The sequence below is a fragment of the Xenia sp. Carnegie-2017 genome, unplaced genomic scaffold (genome assembly GCF_021976095.1).
Source record: "Xenia sp. Carnegie-2017 unplaced genomic scaffold, XeniaSp_v1 HiC_scaffold_2, whole genome shotgun sequence".
Taxonomy (NCBI): Eukaryota; Metazoa; Cnidaria; class Anthozoa; order Malacalcyonacea; family Xeniidae; genus Xenia; species Xenia sp. Carnegie-2017.
Window position 1 is genome coordinate 5,256,529 of NW_025813482.1, and position 19,320 is coordinate 5,275,848.

At 32.3% G+C, this 19,320-nt stretch overlaps 1 protein-coding gene across 1 annotated transcript in view; it reads right to left on the minus strand.

Moving 5' to 3' along the window:
• LOC124440043 overlaps positions 1 to 19,320 on the minus strand; it is a 116,968-nt gene that overhangs the window by 80,402 nt on the left and 17,246 nt on the right. Inside the window, exons 9-14 of the mRNA XM_046990369.1 lie at positions 18,494 to 18,811; positions 8,730 to 9,047; positions 7,385 to 7,702; positions 6,086 to 6,403; positions 4,676 to 4,993; positions 3,124 to 3,441 (exon numbers count right to left, since the gene is read on the minus strand). Of these exons, the coding sequence (XP_046846325.1) occupies positions 3,124 to 3,441; positions 4,676 to 4,993; positions 6,086 to 6,403; positions 7,385 to 7,702; positions 8,730 to 9,047; positions 18,494 to 18,811 (1,908 nt within the window). The remainder of the gene's footprint in view (positions 1 to 3,123; positions 3,442 to 4,675; positions 4,994 to 6,085; positions 6,404 to 7,384; positions 7,703 to 8,729; positions 9,048 to 18,493; positions 18,812 to 19,320) is intronic.

A 19,320-nucleotide genomic window follows, 5' to 3' on the forward strand; every position in this document is an offset into this window, starting at 1 on the left:
TGATAAGAAGAAGAAAATACACAAAAACTACAATTTCATCCCGACAAGCCTGTTTCGTGATTTCTCACTCTTCAGGGTATAATATTTTAATAGTATTTTCTTCTTGTTATCAATGTTTACGCTCTGCTCTTAAGCAGCGAGCACTGTACTTACGCAGTAAGTACTTAACCGTACGTCCTGTGTCCCAAGTGCAGGAGTCACCATTTTACTATGGTGATAGCCGGGAGGGCACATTGTTATACACTTTGTATATTACGCTCGCTGCGCTTGCGCAGTTTGAGCGCTCTCGGATTGCGTAGAGAGTCTCATAAAGAGACGTTCACCGCATTCGCTTTATGCATTGCTCACCTATATAGGTTTGAGCGCTCTGGTGACTCTACAATACAATCCATACAATGTGTAACCGTACGTCCTGTGTCCCAAGTGCAGGAGTCACCATTTTACTATGGTGATAGCCGGGAGGGCACATTGTTATACACTTTGTATATATAAGTTTGAAAAGTTGTAATCCAGGCATTTAATATATAAAAGATAAAAGTTTCTCCGGATTTAAAGTGAGTTTATTGAGCTTTCGACTCGTTGCTTCGAGCCTTCATCAGAATGAGGAAGCTACAAACAACACCAAAACTAAAATACTACACTCTAATATTATTAACACCACCAATCATATTAACAATACACCAAAACCCATGGCAACGCATTTCACCCCATCCAATCACATTAATCCACCCTCTCATCCAATTAGACGCTCTAAACGTCTCCAAGCTAAAAGCACGTGTAAATAAATATCCTCATTCTGATGAAGGCTCGAAGCAACGAGTCGAAAGCTCAATAAACTCACTTTAAATCCGGAGAAACTTTTATCTTTTATACTTTGTATATATATATATATATATATATATATATATATATATATATATATATATATATATATATATAGGTTATGTAATTGTATATTATTGTAATTTTTCTGCTTATTTCATGTCAATTATAAATCAAAATAAATTTTTCTTACTTGTACACATTGTTCCATTTCCAAAATATCCTGGGTTACATTTACATGTAAAGGATCCAATTGTGTTGATGCACGTTGCATTTTGATGACAGTTATCAATAGAAAAGAACATTCGTTGATGTCTAAACACACGGACAACCAATAAATTCAATAAAATAAGTTAGCGTAAAATTTATGAAATGACTGAATCGTTTGCTCTTAATTTTTTCAAAAATACCAAAATTATGAAAATTCATTTGTGAAATAACTGTACTAAATAATTTAACTGTGAAAATTTGGGTTTCATTTTACTACCCCAAGATTTCAAACCAATTGACGTGCATCATTTTAAAAAACTACAAGTAAAATATTCTCAGACAAAAGTCATAGTTAGAAATTACGTAGACTTCAATAACAACAAAACAAACACGTTAATGAAAATTATGTAAATGAAAACGAACATAAGTACATTGAGCAAACCGTATTGAATATAATTTTATTCTGCGGTTGATTCTTAAAATTGTGTAAAATCTTTAAGTTATTGTGAGTTTTTTCTTGAAATAAGTAACAAAAAGTTGCAATGCCAATCCCATCTTTCATACTCCTACAATGCAAGCTAAATTGTTTTTCCTTTTTATAGAAATTTAAAAAAAATGTTGTCTAGCTGTGTGACCCTCATTTTCATTTCCATGTTTTTAGCTAATAACTTAACATGTGCTCGATTTGCTAATTATTGCACGTAGAAATTAATCTGCATTTCCGGTTGTAGAAAGCGTTAAATTTAAATTATTTATTTTTTGATGTAAATTTGTAAATGCTGTTGTATAACCTGCTAAGAAAGATAGTTTGAATGTAAATGGAGCTTCATAAATATTTGAAAAACTTAAGCTATTATAAACGCAAAACATCTCTTTATAACTACATAATAAGAATCAATTAAACCCCATGTAATTATGACATAAAAAAACTTGTACCGATTCTTTTAATGTATGTGAAAAAATTGCAGTTAGCGCAGAAGATTTGCTAAATGAGTGTAATATACATTGAGAAAGAATAACTTATCAGAGTTGCAAATACTAATGAAACTGGTTAAAAAGAGCTGTAAACTGTCTGGGCGCAACAGTAGAAACTCTTGTAATATACATAGAGTTTTTTACAATAGGAAACTTTATAGGACTAGCGTTTCGTCTTTATCATGGCTGTTCAACGCATTTTATGATAGGCTTTACCTACATCAGGGTCAGGGAAATGACTTCTTTACATAGTTCAATTGATTTTAAGAACATTTACAATTTTATAGGACAAAATTGTTATCTTTGTTGGGTTACGAGCATAGAAGTAAATGACTCAACAGCAGAAGTAACGTATATAGGAGAACACATGCATCGAAGAAATAACTTTTACGATACATTTTATCTTTACATCATATTCAAGAGAAAATAGGATAAAGTATTCTGGGACGAAATTGATGGTTTATATTAGCTACAAAAAACTACTTAATTATATTAATTAAGAAATTCATATAAGTATCTATAGCGTAAAGTAATGGAATAAGTGGACATTATTTGACTCTGTTGAGTCTAAAAATTGTTTATTTAGACTGGGCGTTATTTAATTATCATAAATAATCTGTTAAACCTTTAACGAGCGAATGTAAAGTACAACTGTATAACTCACCTTTACAAACTGTTCCATTCCCAGAATAACCAACATTGCAATTACATAAATACGATCCATTTGTGTTAACACAGGTTGAGTTTAGATGACAATTGTCAATAGAAAGAGAACATTCATCAATATCTATTAATTATATATATATATATATATATAGCATTAGACTTCTTAAACTTAATTCAAAAGACCACTTTAAGAACTATAGAGTTTATAAAACGGACCTTCACAAACTGTTCCATTTCCAGAATAACCAACATTGCAATTACATAGATACGATCCATTTGTGTTCACACAGGTTGAATTTTCATGACAATCGTCGATAGAAAGAGAACATTCATCAATATCTAACAATTATTCACACATTTGAGTAAAAATTGCTTTGTTAAAATTTAAAACTCAAGAATATTGGCATTGTAGGAGGAATAAACGGCTTGGCTTTTCTACTTCTTACAAACCTGAACATTCTACACCAGCATCTTTATGATGTCCACAATTATGTGATCCCCATCCATTGTGTGTACAACTGGCGATATTTCTCTCATTTCCCACACAACGAACATCATCCAACCATATTCGTCCACTGCCATCAGTAACATAACATCCTTGTAAAGCTCTAATAGCACCACCAAGACCAAGTTGACGACAAACAACTTTAGCATCGTTTAAATCCCAGCTATCATCACAAATTGTTCCCCATTCTCCATTGTAAAATACTTCCACACGACCTCTACCACTAGAACTTTTTGGTCCCCGAAGTCTGACAGAGTTGACGACTGATAAAAAAAGAAAATATATAGATAGTGCGATCTATAGAAGTCTCAATTCCGAAATATTCTAAGTTACATGTATACATATAAAGTATCCTGTTATTTTAGATGCCATTTTAAAATTTTCTTGGGCGAAATTAATGATTTAAATTAGTAACAAGAAAATGATAAAAAACTTATATAATTACCAATATCAAAAAGTTTTGGACAATTAGACACTATTTGACTTTCATAAGTCTTAAAAAATTTTCATTTAGACCAGTCCTCATTTCTTTATGTAATATAAATAACTTCTTAACTCTTTAACTTGCGAATTTTCCCCATTTTTTTTCCATTCAATCGTTTGATTTGTTGCCTTATGGCATCACTGCCCCATAACTTGTTGAAACAAGCAAATAATAAACAGTAAATTGTTCACATAGACTCTTCGTTGACAACGTGAGAATCTTTATCGTATTTTTAATTATTCATAAATACGTTTCTAGTTCTCTCTAGGCATGTCTTTTGCTAAACCCTAACGGTCAGTAAGAAACGAAATTAAAATGCATTTTTAAGATGGACAACACGCCATTACAAGTCATAAAGTTACACTGTAGTGTATATTTAAAGATGCTCTGGCATTATCTAATGTTTTTATGGGCCATCATGAAATAGGTTATGTTTAATAATGTCCTCATGAAACAAGTTATGTTTATTTAGTTATTTTACGTCCAGTAAGTAAGTAATGGCCTCCGTCGATTTCGACGTATGAGGGTTCCACGAAGTGGAACATCCTGGTTACTGAAATTATAGTGAAGGCAGCTGACCAGACTACAATCACTCGTACCCTTCACGCAACTACAACGCTGATATAAGCGTGACACAGTGTGACAAGGCTGCAACCTTGCAGATGCAGGTACAGTCCATCCGAGGACATAGTTTCCTCTACCAAATTTCCCTCACATGGCTTTGGTCAACCCGGGCTAGGTTTACAGACACATTCCAAATGATTGAACCCGCGCCGTCTGGCTTACAGCTCAGGCCATTAACCATTCAGCCACTCGCCCCTTGTAAAAAAAGCTCGAAACTGTGTTTATACGTCCGAAGCTGTGTTTATTCATCAGGCATTTGTCAATATCTGTTTCAGTATTATAAAATCATATTAAATGTTTATATTAATCATTGAGGCTCCTTAAATAATCCAGTTTGTCATCTTTGTGTAAAATCTTTCAATTTTAATATAAATTATGCACATACAAACCTGAACATTGTACACCAGCATCTTCATAATGTCTACAATTATGTGTTCCCCATCCTCTATGTGAGCAACTCGAAATATTATTTTCATTTCCTACACAACGAACATTATCCAACCATATTTTTCCACGGCCATGAGGAACATCACCACCTTGTAAAGCACTGACAGCATAGTCATAACCAAGTTGACGACAAACAACTTTAGCATCTTTTAAATCCCAGCTATCATCACAAATTGTTCCCCATTCTCCATTGTAAAATACTTCCACACGACCTCTGCCACTAGAACTTTTTGGTCCCCGAAGTCTGACAGAGTTGAAACCTGATAAAAAAAATATATTATTAGTACGAACTATAGAATTTCAATTCTGAAATATTCTGAGCTACATATACATATAAAGTATTCCATTGTGTTAGATCCGTTTTTAAAATATTCTTTGATGAAATTGGTGGTTTAAATTAGTAACAGAAAAACTTAATTATATTAATAAAAAACCTACAAAATTACCAATATCAAAAAGTTTTGGAATAATTAGACACTCATTGACTATCTTAAGTCTAAAAATCGTTTATTTAAACCAGCCTTATTTCTTCAATCAACATAAATAATTTTTTATAATACTTTAACTGGGAAATTTTTCCCCTTTGGTTTTCCAAACAATCGTTTGATAATGTTGCCATATGGCAACACTGCCTCATAAGAGGTTGAAACAAGGACATAATAAAAATAAAATATTCACATAGACTGTTTCCTCACCGCCTAGGAATCTCTATCTTATATTGTAAAAGCACTATCTTTGTAATAATTGAAAAATACGTTTCCGGTGCTCTGTAGGCACTTAATGAATTAAACTCAAGTGGTCATTGAGGAAACGAAATTAAAAATGTATTGTTGAAGATATACAACACGCCAATACATAATATATAGCATGCGTAATTGTATATTTTTTGTAAAATATGTCATAAATTGTTCGTTGGGAGAAAGCGTCAAATAAAAGTTATTTACACTATAGTGTAAATTTGGAGATGCTTCTTTTAAACCTGCAAAAATATTTTTTAATGTAAACGGTGCTTCATAAGCTACAGCTTCAAAAATTTGTGATGAATGTAGACTATCGTTACAAAACTGATAATAAAGATTATCACATCCTTCCACGGAAAGTTTAGTCTATGAGCTGCCCTCTAGCTCCGGTATTAGCTAATCTTTTCATGTGCAATCATGAAACAAGTTATGTTTGTTTAGTTATCCTAAGTCTGCAGTTATGTTTATTATTGAGGCGCTCGTCAGTATTTGTTGAATAACATAAAATCATTTTAAGTGTTTAGATTTTTTCTTTGACGACCCCCCACCCTACACCAAATAATCCAGTTTATTATCTGTGTTGAATTTATTTCCAATTATGTACATACAAACCTGAACATTGTACACCAGCATCTTCATCATGTCCACAATTATGGGATCCCCATCCTCTATGTGAACAACTGGAAATATTATTTTCATTTCCTATACAACGAACATCATCCAACCATATTCTTCCACTGCCATCAGGAACATTACCTCCTTGTAAAGCACTGACAGCATACTTATAACCAAGTTGACGACAAACAACTTTAGCATCTTTTAAATCCCAGCTATCATCACAAATTGTTCCCCATTCTCCATTGTAAAATACTTCCACACGACCTCTGCCACTAGAACGTTTTGGTCCCCGAAGTCTAACAGAGTTGACAACTGATAAAAGAAAATGAATAGATATTGCAAAACATAGAAATCTGAATTCTAAAATTGTCTGAGTTACATATACATATAAAGTATTCCATTGTGTTAGATCCGTTTTTAAAATATTCTGGGACGAAATTGATGGTTTTATAATTCATGACAGAACTTAATTATACTTAGGAAAAAACTTACATAAGTACAAATATCAAAAAGTCTAGGAATAATTAGACCTATTTGACTCTTATGATTCCCTAAATTGTTTATTTAGACCAGGCGTTACTTACTTTATTCATATAAGGAAATAAAAATAAATTGTTCACATAGACCGTTCTTTCACCCAGTGGGAATCTCTTTAACATATTTATAAATTATTGTCTTTTCATTTATTGAAAAAAACATTTCCTGTGCTCTCTAGCATGTTATTAACTAAACTCAAACGGTCATTGAGAAAACGAATGTAAAAATGCATTTTTTAAGATAGACAACACGCCAATACACGACATAAAGACATGCTCAATTTTAAATTTTCGGTGGAAGAAAGAGTTGAATTAAAAGTAATTACTTTGTTGTGTGAATTTGGAATTGCTCCTTTTAAACCTTTAAGAAATTTTAATCTAAACCTAAGCTGCTTTTATTCTTCAGGCATTTGTCAATATCTGTTTCAATATGATAAAATCATTACATGTTTGTAGATCGTCCAGGTTATAGTCCTGAGAGGACTGTTTTGTTGTTGTTGTCTGACGTTTCGACAACCTTAGTGGTAGTTATCTTCAGAGTCAAACGACCACCACTAAGGTTGTCGAAACGTCAGTCAAAACAACAAAAACAGTCCTTCTCAGGGCTATACTAACGTAGACGATCTACATATACAAACATGTAACGATACTCTCTTTATGATAAAATCATATTAAATATTTAAACTAATCATCGAGGATCCTCCAAATAATCCAGTTTATCATCTTTGTATAAAAAGATAAATATGTACATACAAACCTGAGCATTGTACACCAGCATCTTCATGATGTCTACAATTATGTGTTCCCCATCCTCTATGTGAACAACTCGAAATATTATTTTCATTTCCTACACAACGAACGTCGTCTAACCATATTCGTCCTCTGCCATCAGGAACATTACCTCCTTGTAAAGCACTGACAGCATAGTCATAACCAAGTTGACGACAAACAACTTTAGCATCTTTTAAATCCCAGCTATCATCACAAATTGTTCCCCATTCTCCATTGTAAAATACTTCCACACGACCTCTACCACTAGAACTTTTTGGTCCCCGAAGTCTGACAGAGTTGACGACTGATAAAAAAAGAAAATAAATAGATATTGCAAAACATAGAAGTCTCAATTCCGAAATATTCTAAGTTACATGTATACATATAAAGTATCCTGTTATTTTAGATCCCATTGCAAAATCTTCTTGGGCGAAATTAATGATTTAAATTGGTAACAAAAGAATGATAAAAAAACTTATATAATTACCAATATCAAAAAGTTTTGGACAATTAGACACTATTTGACTTTCATAAGTCTTAAAAAATTTTTATTTAGACCAGTCCTTATTTCTTTATGTAATATAAATAACTTCTTAACCCTTTAACTTGCGAATTTTCCCATTTATTTTCCATTCAATCGTTTAATTTGTTGCCATATGGCAACAATGCCCCATAACTTGTTGAAATAAACAAATAATAAACAGTAAATTGTTCACATAGACTCTTCGTTGACAACGTGGGAATCTTTATCGTTTTTTTAATTATTCATAAATACGTTTCTAGTTCTCTCTAGGCATGTCTTTTGCTAAACCTTAACTGTCAGTAAGAAACGAATTTAAAAATGCATTTTTTAAGATGGACAACACGCCATTACAAGTCATAAAGTTACACTGTAGTGTATATTTGGAGATGTTCCTTTTAAATATGCAAAAAAAATTAATTTTAAGGGAGCTTCATAGGCTACAGCCTACAGCTTCAAGAAGCTCTAATGAATGTAAACAATCGTAACAAAACTGATTATAACGATTATCACATCCCTCCACGGAAATTTTAGTCTATGGGCTGCTCTTTAGCTCTGCATTATCTAATCTTTTTCTGGGCCATCATGAAATAGGTTTTGTTTAATAATGTCCTCATGGAATAAGTTATGTTTATTTAGTTATTTTACGTCCGAAGCTGTGTTTATTCATCAGGCATTTGTCAATATCTCTTTCAGTATTATAAAATCATATAAAATGTTTAAATTAATCATTAACGCTCCCAAATAATCCAGTTCATCATCTTTTTATAAAAATCTTGCAATTTTTAAGATAAGTGATGTACATACAAACCTGAACATTGTACACCAGCATCTTCATCATGTCCACAATTATGTGATCCCCATCCTCTATGTGAACAACTCGAAATATTGTTTTTATTTCCTACACAACGAACATCGTCCAACCATATTCGTCCACTGCCATCAGGAACATTACCTCCTTGTAAAGCTCTAATAGCTGCACCAAGACCAAGTTGACGACAAACAACTTTAGCATCGTTTAAATCCCAGCTATCATCACAAATTGTTCCCCATTCTCCGTTATAAAATACTTCCACACGACCTCTACCACTAGAACTTCTTGGTCCCCGAAGTCTAACAGAGTTGAAACCTTATGGTAAAAAGAAAATATATCGATGGTGCAATTTCAAGTTTTATTTTAATATAATTTCAAAGTTAGACGGTGCAATATAAAGAAATCTCATTTCTAAAATATTCTGATAAAATTCATAATCTTTATCTTCACAATTGAATTAGTTGTATAAAAATATAAACTATCTAAATCATTTTTGGCCTTTTATAGGTACTTTCTTCACAATGAATGAAAAAGACAAAATATTTATAACTGAATAAACTGTAATAAATAAAATAACTGTAAAAAGTTTCCTTAAAAACTATGATTTCATCATTTCAATTTTATCTTGCCATCATTTTCAAGAGAAAATATGTAAAATATTCGGGGACGAAATCGATGGCTTAATTAGCTACAAAAAAAAACAAGTTAATTATATTAACTATAATACCTATAAGACAGTAAGTATTGCCTTTGTGAGTGTGAAGTGCGTAAGTGTCGCTTTCTTAAAAAAGGAGCCGTTGTTTTAGACTTAAAATTTTGGAAAAACACACGAATTGTATTTTGTTGACCCGAGACTAAAAACTAATAAGAAGAGATTTCAATATCAGTAACACAATACACGCATGTGCAAAATTTTAACCCGTTGTATTTTAATTGCTTTTTAGTTGCTAAACTCTTTCAAAAGTGCTTATCGATAAAACAATTTTCACCCAAAAAATGTTTATTTTTTGCCATGTTGAAAATTACAGGTGTTTCCCTTATTAAAGTTGCAGTTTGCTAAAATTTTTAGCCGTAATTACAAGAACTTTTAAATGTTGATAATGTTATATTGCAATCCAATGTCAAAGTTAAAAATATTTCTCTAACAGTAATAGTACTCATTGTAGAAAGAGCACAATCATTTGAACAACACAAACTTTAGCCACAGTAATTCTATAACTGCATGTGTTGATCAGAATTTTAATGGTTTCAACTTTACTCCATCAACCTTTTATCTACACCCAGCATGGGACCACTGTGGTGCCACTCGCGCGACTGCAAACAGGAACACAAATGTTTCCTCATTTCCAAACAATTTGCTGCATCGCATAAAATTTCAAACCTAAGCTTACATAACACTATACATGGTTACTTAGTAATTTATGTTTTACCAAGAAAATATATCTCGTATGAAGAAGATCATATCTTCATTTAAAATATATCTCGTATGAAATTTGCTCTACGTACACAATATTTATCTTCAGTCGACATTTAATCAATTTGTCAGCTGTTTGTAATCAGCATTTGTAGTTTTAAATTATTGTTACTTTGCAGCCAAGGTTTATTTTTGCAGTGCATTTTAAGTAAGTGCCACATTAGTATCGCGAGGACAGTATTTTGATATTCATTTCTTTCAAAGAGACTTTCAACACGTGACTTTGAAATTTCACAAAGGTATTGAAATTTTTATTAAAATTAGTTTGACTTGACCCTACATGCTTTGATTAAGATGAAACCGTGACACAGCACACGAGTTTTTAATATCATTTTGAACATAAATGAATAAATTGAGTGTTTTTCGAGCGCATGACAAATGGAAATCCTTAAAAGTAAATTATTAACTTGAAAAGTAAATTAAAACATATTCATCTCAATACAATACAATTTATTCAATAAAAATGTTTAAGTGTAAAACATTGAAAAACCTTTGCCTGGGCAACAACGGCAGTTTGGGTAAAAAACGCTATTTCTTAGATCATACGTAATAGCCAAGGGGTTTAAAGGCTACAAACTAAGTTATGTGTACAGTTACTCTTTTATAAAGTGGATCTAAGTGAAGTAGACATATACGTGGAGCAGAAGGTTTTTTAATTTCTTGATTTTAAACATTATTAAAACAAAACAATATAGTTTTATTCTATTTCAAATATAATGTAAAAATACGTACCTTGAATTTGTATGAAATGTTTGATCAAAAGTAGACACACCAGAAAAGTTACTTGTGCCATGGTGCAGCTTGAAATGGTGCAATCATATTAATCGAGGGAAAATATATGCATAATTCTGCTCTATGATACTCTTATGATAAACTTATGAGTTTCATGTGAGATGTGTATGATCCAGCATGCGTTTATTGCACGCTTCAAGGTGCGTAAGCGGAACTTTAAATTCTAAGAATTATGTTGTCATTGTTTTGTTGAGAAACTGTTACTTATCTGTACAACACAGAAAATGTAAAGTAAGAAAGAAATAATCATCGAGAAATAATTTTGTTTTTTGATTATATTATAAACGGCAACACTTCTCTTTTCGTTTCTTTGAAAATACTCTTAATACTACATAAATTCTACAATTACTACTACATAAATATCCTGCTGTTTTCCAGTTAAAGGAAAGCGACGTGAAACCATAAGATTGCCATGTTTTCAAAAAACACTTGAAAATTCTACCTATACAACATTTATGATACAACACTTCAAAATTCTATTTTCGATTTTTAATTTTTGCTTATAATAATGCAAAAAATTTTATTCTTAACCCAATTTGCTTTAAACAATTTTGACTTATATTTTTTTAAAAATCTTTGATATATTAATTAATGTCTCCTTGATAAAACATTGACATTAAAGCAATGCAAATGTAGTTCTCTTTGTTCGAGCTACGTTCACCAGAATCACCACATATTTAGACAGTCCCATTTTTCCAACGCTTAAAGCAAAGAAACATTTTTTGAGACAATCAAGTGATCTTTAATTTTATGTTTACGTAGGTGTTTGCCAACAGCAGGATCTCTAACATGCTTATTTACATGTTTGTACAGATTTTGGCATATATGGCAGACTTATCAGCAATATAACCTTGGTCACACTTCACAACTCAAAAATGCTAAATAACTGCTTTCGGTTCATTGATCAACTCTAGTTTCAATCCTGGCCTCAAGGCTCAAAAAGTTGTCAGCTTGCAAAAACAGGATAAATCATGTAAAATCAATGTGTGGAAAAACGTTCACTCGATATCAAGGATTGTTCACTTCATACTTGATAATATTATTTCACCCTGTTAAGTTAAGGTAACCTAAAGTAAAGTCATTTCTTCATTTCGAGTTTTATTTATCCTAGCTCAATTTCTGTTCTTAGGTCATTGTGGAGTTAGTAACAAATTGGAGTAAAAGGACTGTGGTGAGAACTTAATCAAGGAGGAAGTTAATTTGTACATACAAAAATAAAAGCTAAACCACAACAAAGTCAAGCCAAATTCTGCATTTACGCACGCCACGCTGCTGGCAAATTTAAAAAGCATGTATAGCCACATTGTACTACCATCAACAAAAATATTATTACAAAATAGCAAAAATCACTGTAGACTCTCTAATTATTTGACATAAATATCCTGCTGTTTTCCAGTTAAACAATGTGAAACAGGGAGGTAGTCATGCGTAAAAGCAAATACAATACTTGAAAATTCTATTTTTGATTTATAATTGATAGTAATTGCATGTAATGCAAAAATTTTTATTTTTAATGCAGACCAAAAGCTTAAACAATTGTCTTAGACAATTTTGACGTAGACTTAAAAATCTTCAACATGTTAATTAATGTCTCCTTGATAGCATTGTCGACATTAAAGTAATGCAAAAGTAGTTTTCTTTATTTGGGCTACGTTCACCAGAATTACCCCATACATAGAAAGTTCCATTTTTTTCAACACTTACAGCAGAGAAACATTTTTTAAGACCATCAAATGATCTTTAATTTTATGTTTACGTGGGTGTTTGCTCACAGCAGGGTCTCTAACATGCTTATTCACATATTTATACAGATTTTGGCATATATGGAAGACTTATCAGTAATATAACCTTGGTCACCCTTCACTGCTCAAAAATGCTAAATAAGTGCTTTCGGTTCATTGATCAACAGGATAAATCATGTAAAATCAATGTATGGAAAAACGTTCACTCTATATCAAGGATTGTTCACTTGATACTTGATAATTTTATTTCACCCTGTTAAGTTAAGGTAACCTAAAGTAAAGTCATTTCTTCATTTCGAGTTTTATTTATCCTAGCTCAATTTGTGTTCTTATTGTCAACAACAATTAAAATATTCACAAATCATTCTGTCTGCAATGCTTTCATAATACTTTCATATGACTGGATTTCTATGTAGTCAAAATGGGAATTCAAACTTCCTGCTAGACCTTAAGTGTTGACCTTTTCTGGGCCCATTTGAAATTTTCCCAAACCAGCAGTTTTAATTTTTGCTCTTTTTATAAAATAGGTTTGAAGTCAGTAAGGCTGGAGGATTGCATGGTTCCAGTAATGTATTTTGTAGTGCTTATACTATTGAGTTATCAAAAGCACATCACCAAGCTAATCAGTTCACAAAGAACTGAAAGACCTTAAATAGATTCTGGGAATTACATACCGTTTTTTTCAAAAATATAGCAACGCTGAAATAATCAGAAAAGTGATGAAAAAATGACGCGAGCGATGAACCATAAAGTACCGTATTATGTATAGCTTCAATTTTTGAAAAAATATAACAGTTACCCTAATGCATACAAGTAATAATTCTAACGAAATGGTTTTTCATAAACGCAAGTGTTGGTATTTACCAGTATGATCAGGTTTTTGATTGGTTTGAACGTTTGATAAATCTTAACGCACAATATGTTCATCATTGTTTGAATGACCATATCACAAACCTTCATATTAAATTATTCATATTTTTTTTATAAAAAATGGTACAAAATTATAAAACAAATGGCAAAATACTTAAATTAGTGATGACCACGTGTTCCAGATATATTAATATATATTACAGAAAATACAGAAAATTCTGCAAATACTTCATATACTTCATAAATATTATTATTATTCACCAAAAAGCACAATTGTAACAGAAATAAATCACATTAATTTTGTTCAACGTTTTTTAATTGCAGTTTGATATTCGTCTTTGCTTAAAGGGTAGATCTTTTACCATTTAAAGTTGCTCAAATTAAAGGAGTCTAAAGTCCAGTAATTTGTGTAATCCAGGAATAAAGATTAGCAACATGAGTGTAGACTCCGTAATATTTAGCGCAACCTCGTCCCCAGCTAGTGATACCAGTTAGATACCATGAACCATCACGGTGCTCACAGACCAGTGGACCTTTAAAGACAACGATATATTGTGTTTTACTAGTATTCCATGTCATTTTCAAATTAAGTTTGAAACGTTGCCGATAATGCAATGGTTTTTGTCAATTCCACAATGCAAATAGATTTATGTTATGTACTTTCATACCTCCACTGTCTCCCGCACATGTGTCAACACCTCCATTGGCAAGTCCTGCACATAACATTCTATCTGTTATCTTGCTTTTGTAAATTCTTTTGCATTCTTCTATTGTCACAATGGGAACTTGAGCTTCTTGCAAGATCTTTGGTGTCGATCCTCCACTTCGAAGTTTTCCCCAACCAGTAATGTAACATCTTTGTCCTGTTTGCATAACACCAGTACATAGTAAGTGTATTAACTTGTGTGATTTCTATAGTATAGGTACGTTTTCTTGGGCAAAGAGACTTGAATTAAACTTTGAATTACTTGCATTCATATCTGTACTAACGTGGGTTTCAGAAAATCTTTTTAATGGTTAAATGTTCAGTGAGGCGATAATATTTGTTCTATTTCTCACTTAGTATAAAACAGAGAGTTATGACACGGGACCGTTAACAGTCAATTAAGCATTTTTGTAACTTGTCAAAGCAACAACTTTAAAGTATTATTTTCTTTTCTTACCTATAAAATCGATTCCTGTATTTAGGCAGACGGGTTTTATTTTTGTTGTGAAACTAACTGATTTCTTCAGTTTAATAATTGCAATATCATAATCCAATGTTGTTTTGCTGTACTGAGGATGAATTGTGATTCCATTTATCATTATGTCCATGTCGTGTTCATGTCCTTCTCGAACGTATGTGTTGTGCTCCCCTAGTCTTACCTATAGACATAAAAACTGTCATAATTCATTGGTAAAGAGGACTGAATGCTTTCAAATATAGTATAAAATCGACATACTTCCAATTATTGAGTTATTAAGAGCTGAGAAAAGCAGTTGTCCCGTGTCACATTACAATGAAAGTTCATAAATATTTATGCACCGTTGAAACAAAATCACCTTTACTCGACTCCAATCAGAAGCCTTGACACAGTGAGCTGCTGTGATAATGTACTGATTGGATACCAAAGCGCCACAGCAGGTCAAGAAGTTTTTTTTCACTAGAGCGACCTGCCATGGCCATTCACCCGGACGGGCGTTTTGGCCTCCGACGATCTTGGCTATGTCACTTAGACCTGGTCCTTTTTGTCCACATGATCCTGGTGGAAGTGTTGGCGTAGTTGGGCATTTGTTATAACTTAAAGAGATCTCATCCAAAGCAATGTCTCCTTGCCAACCATTTCCTCGCGTGGTGCTAAATATTATCTTGAGTAAAAAAGTTTTCAAACTATAAGAAAATTACAAGCCCATTTAATTTGTTACTTTATAATTAATTTCGTGTTTCTAGTTATAAGCAAACATAAAATGTTGTGGATGCGTATGTAAATAGCATTTTTCCTGGAACTTATCGCAATATTTTCTGGCAAAAATTATTTAAAACTTTTTTGTGGGAAGGTATTTTACACTTCATTAATAGGTACATTTTGATGTGTTTCCAAGTTCGAAAGATTTTCACTGCAATCAAATTTGACATTAGTTAGGGCCATCACTATAATCAAATTTTCTGCCACTAGCAAAACAAATAATTAAAAATTATGCATCACCTGCTGAAGATTAAAAAGGATCCGTTTGTTGAGAGGCTCAAATTGGGAATTGAGTAGGACAGAAATGAGTTATTTCATTTGGTTCCATATCAAGTTTCAATGTTATAATTTACTTACAGAAGAGCTGTTTAGAAGATTTACGTCAATTTTTGCTCTTTTCCATTGGTTTCCTTGATTACCAGATTTCGTAAAAATCGTTTGCCAATTACCCATGTTGTCGTTATGAACATTTAGTTTTCCAGTATCACTACCAAACATATGGTAGGAGAATGTTAAACACCACTGACCACTCTTGAGCTTTGGACTAACAAGATTTGCTTTATCACCCTGTTTTCTAGGGTGTGATGCTTCACTATAGATGTAGTAACCTGTAATATTTATAGCATGTTTAATTGACAATTTTTAAAGGAGATTGTATGTTTTATGAAGTTTAAGGATATGCTCAAGCCGACGTTTGTTATTATCGACCGAGGATAAAACCTGAATGAAGTTGATACAAACTGTGGATTTTATTGTTTATGAAAATTTTCGTATTTAATACACGTCATTTCGTCGCTCATTGTGCATGACAATCTCGTATGATTTAGCTCGTAAATGCCTTGTAAATTTTACCTTGTAATAGTTACAACGCGACGAAATATTAGATAAAGGTGTAATATTTGAAATGCTTACGTATAATAGAAACGTAGAACTCATAATAAAACCGCTCACTTTCCAAGTGTTCTACCCCCTTCTCGCATTCCCAAATGCATTTTTATTTCCCTCTTGGTGTTCTACAAAACTTTTGTTGTTTCATTTAGGAAATTTTTAGTTTATTTTGTAAAAATAAGAACATCAAAATTGTTTTTGAGCCCATCAAAGCGCGCTACTTCACCGAAAGCGATGCTTGCCTTGTAATATTAACGCACTTTTTAAAAACAGCGAAGTTAGATCTACGGAAGAATTTTTCAGTTTCAATAAATCTTATTTTTTAAGTCAAACTCGATTGTAAATTATTCGTCAACGCACCGTATCCAGACACATCTGCTAAAGGTCCAGTATTGTCACTTGCTGTTTTTCCATTTTGCAATGTCCAATCAAATTCATCATTCTTTTCGTTTATAAATAAGCACATCGTACCATTGTCAAAATTGCATTGAACTGTAAAACAATTAAAATTACACTATTTATACAGGCCTTTATAAGACTACTCATATTTTAAATTATTACATGCATAAATTAAGTTCATTTTTATGTAATTTTATCTTTTATCATACCTGTCTCTGCCAATGAGGTTGCCGGGTTTTTTGTTGTTGCTGTTGTTGGCTTAGGTGTTTTTGAAGAGCATCTGCCCGGTTTAAAACTAATTGCGTCAATAGCAATGTCGCCTTGGTAACTAAGACCACGAACTCCTTCAAATTTTACCTATACGTAAAGAAGAGAATTGAATAATAGGCTTAAAGAGCTGCGACCTCTCGTTTTAATAATAGAAACTCTTATTGCCAGATTATCAACAAATCACTTAGTAAGTGACCAGTCTGCGTATCATGCAGTTAATAAATCATTCACACTGGCAAAAGAAACACAATTTTTAGTTGTAATCTTCATGAGCTGCAAAATGTAAATTATGTATTAACTTTTGGTTTAAACATAGATACAAAGTTGATGCTACTTACAACGCACGCAACAGCGTTTTCTCCGCACATGCAAGACATGCTGTTTTTTTGTAAATGTAGATCCGGATCCTTCTCAGGACTATACCAGCCTGGACGATCTATATTTACAAGCATGAGACGATACTCCCGGGTTCAAACCATTTACCTTACATGCTGTATGCATAACTTTGCCATATTGTTTAACATTATTATTTAAGTTTATCTCTTTTTTGAACACTCTGCTTGCAACATAGCTTGTATCATACCACCTTGTATCTTGCAACATATCTTATTATACTAGAACGCAAAATTCCAAACGCACGATACTCCAACACACAATACCCAACATTGATTTTAAAAATATAGTTGTTGCACGTACAAAATCAATGTCCTTACCATATAACTTCCATTTAAATGAATGAATTGTTCCACAAACACCCAAATATCTTCTTGATTTCCTGATTGGTTAAAAATCATTTGACTACCAGCGTAAATGTTGAGAGAACCAATACTTCTACCGTACATATGGTAAGCGAACTTCATACATTGTTCACCACTTAAGTATGGTGTTAAAACAGTTGCTTTATCTCCGTATTGACGTGGACTTGATGTTTCAATGTAGAGATAGTAACCTAAAACAAAAAGATTGTGAATATCAATAATTGAATGAAAATAAATTTGTAAGACATAAAGAAGTTAGATGAATTTGATAACATTTAGGAGTTTTTGATAGTTATCAAGATGCACAATTAAGTTTTGATGAAAATCTTTAATCTTAAGTAACAGGTAAAGGGACTTTTTTTGTACCAGATCCACTTGTGTCATTGCTGGGGCCTGTGCCATAACTCGATGTTGGTCCAGTATTAATCGTCCAGTTGAATTTCCCCCCACCATTGCGAAAGTTGCAAATGTTTCCACTATCAAAGTTGCAGTTTGCATTAATTCCTGTGTAAATGACATAAAGTAATTTTGAAAAATTAATATTAACGAACCCCAAATAATAGAGTTTGTCATCTTTTTTGAATTATCTTTTAATTTTTAGTAAAATTATGTACATACAAACCTGAACATTGTACACCAGCATCTTCATGATGTCTACAATTATGGGATCCCCATCCTCTATGTGAACAACTCGAAATATTATTTTCATTTCCTACACAACGAACGTCGTCCAACCATATTCGTCCTCTGCCATCAGGAACATTACCTCCTTGTAAAGCACTGACAGCATAGTCATAACCAAGTTGACGACAAACAACTTTAGCATCTTTTAAATCCCAGCTATCATCACAAATTGTTCCCCATTCTCCATCGTAAAATACTTCCACACGACCTCTACCACTAGAACTTTTTGGTCCCCGAAGTCTGACAGAGTTGACGACTGATAAAAAAAGAAAATAAATAGATATTGCAAAACATAGAAGTCTCAATTCCGAAATATTCTAAGTTACATGTATACATATAAAGTATCCTGTTATGTTAGATCCCATTGCAAAATCTTCTTGGGCGAAATTAATGATTTAAATTTGTAACAAAAGAATGATAAAAAAACTTATATAATTACCAATATCAAAAAGTTTTGAACAATTAGACACTATTTGACTTTCATAAGTCTTAAAAAGTTTTTATTTAGACCAGTCCTTATTTCTTTATGTAATATAAATAACTTCTTAACCCTTTAACTTGCGAATTTTCCCATTTATTTTCCATTCAATCGTTTGATTTGTTGCCTTATGGCAACACTGCCCCATAACTTGTTGAAACAAGCAAATAATAAACAGTAAATTGTTCACATAGACTCTTCGTTGACAACGTGGGAATCTTTATCGTATTTTTAATTATTCATAAATACGTTTCTGGTGCTCTCTAGGCATGTCTTTTGCTAAACCT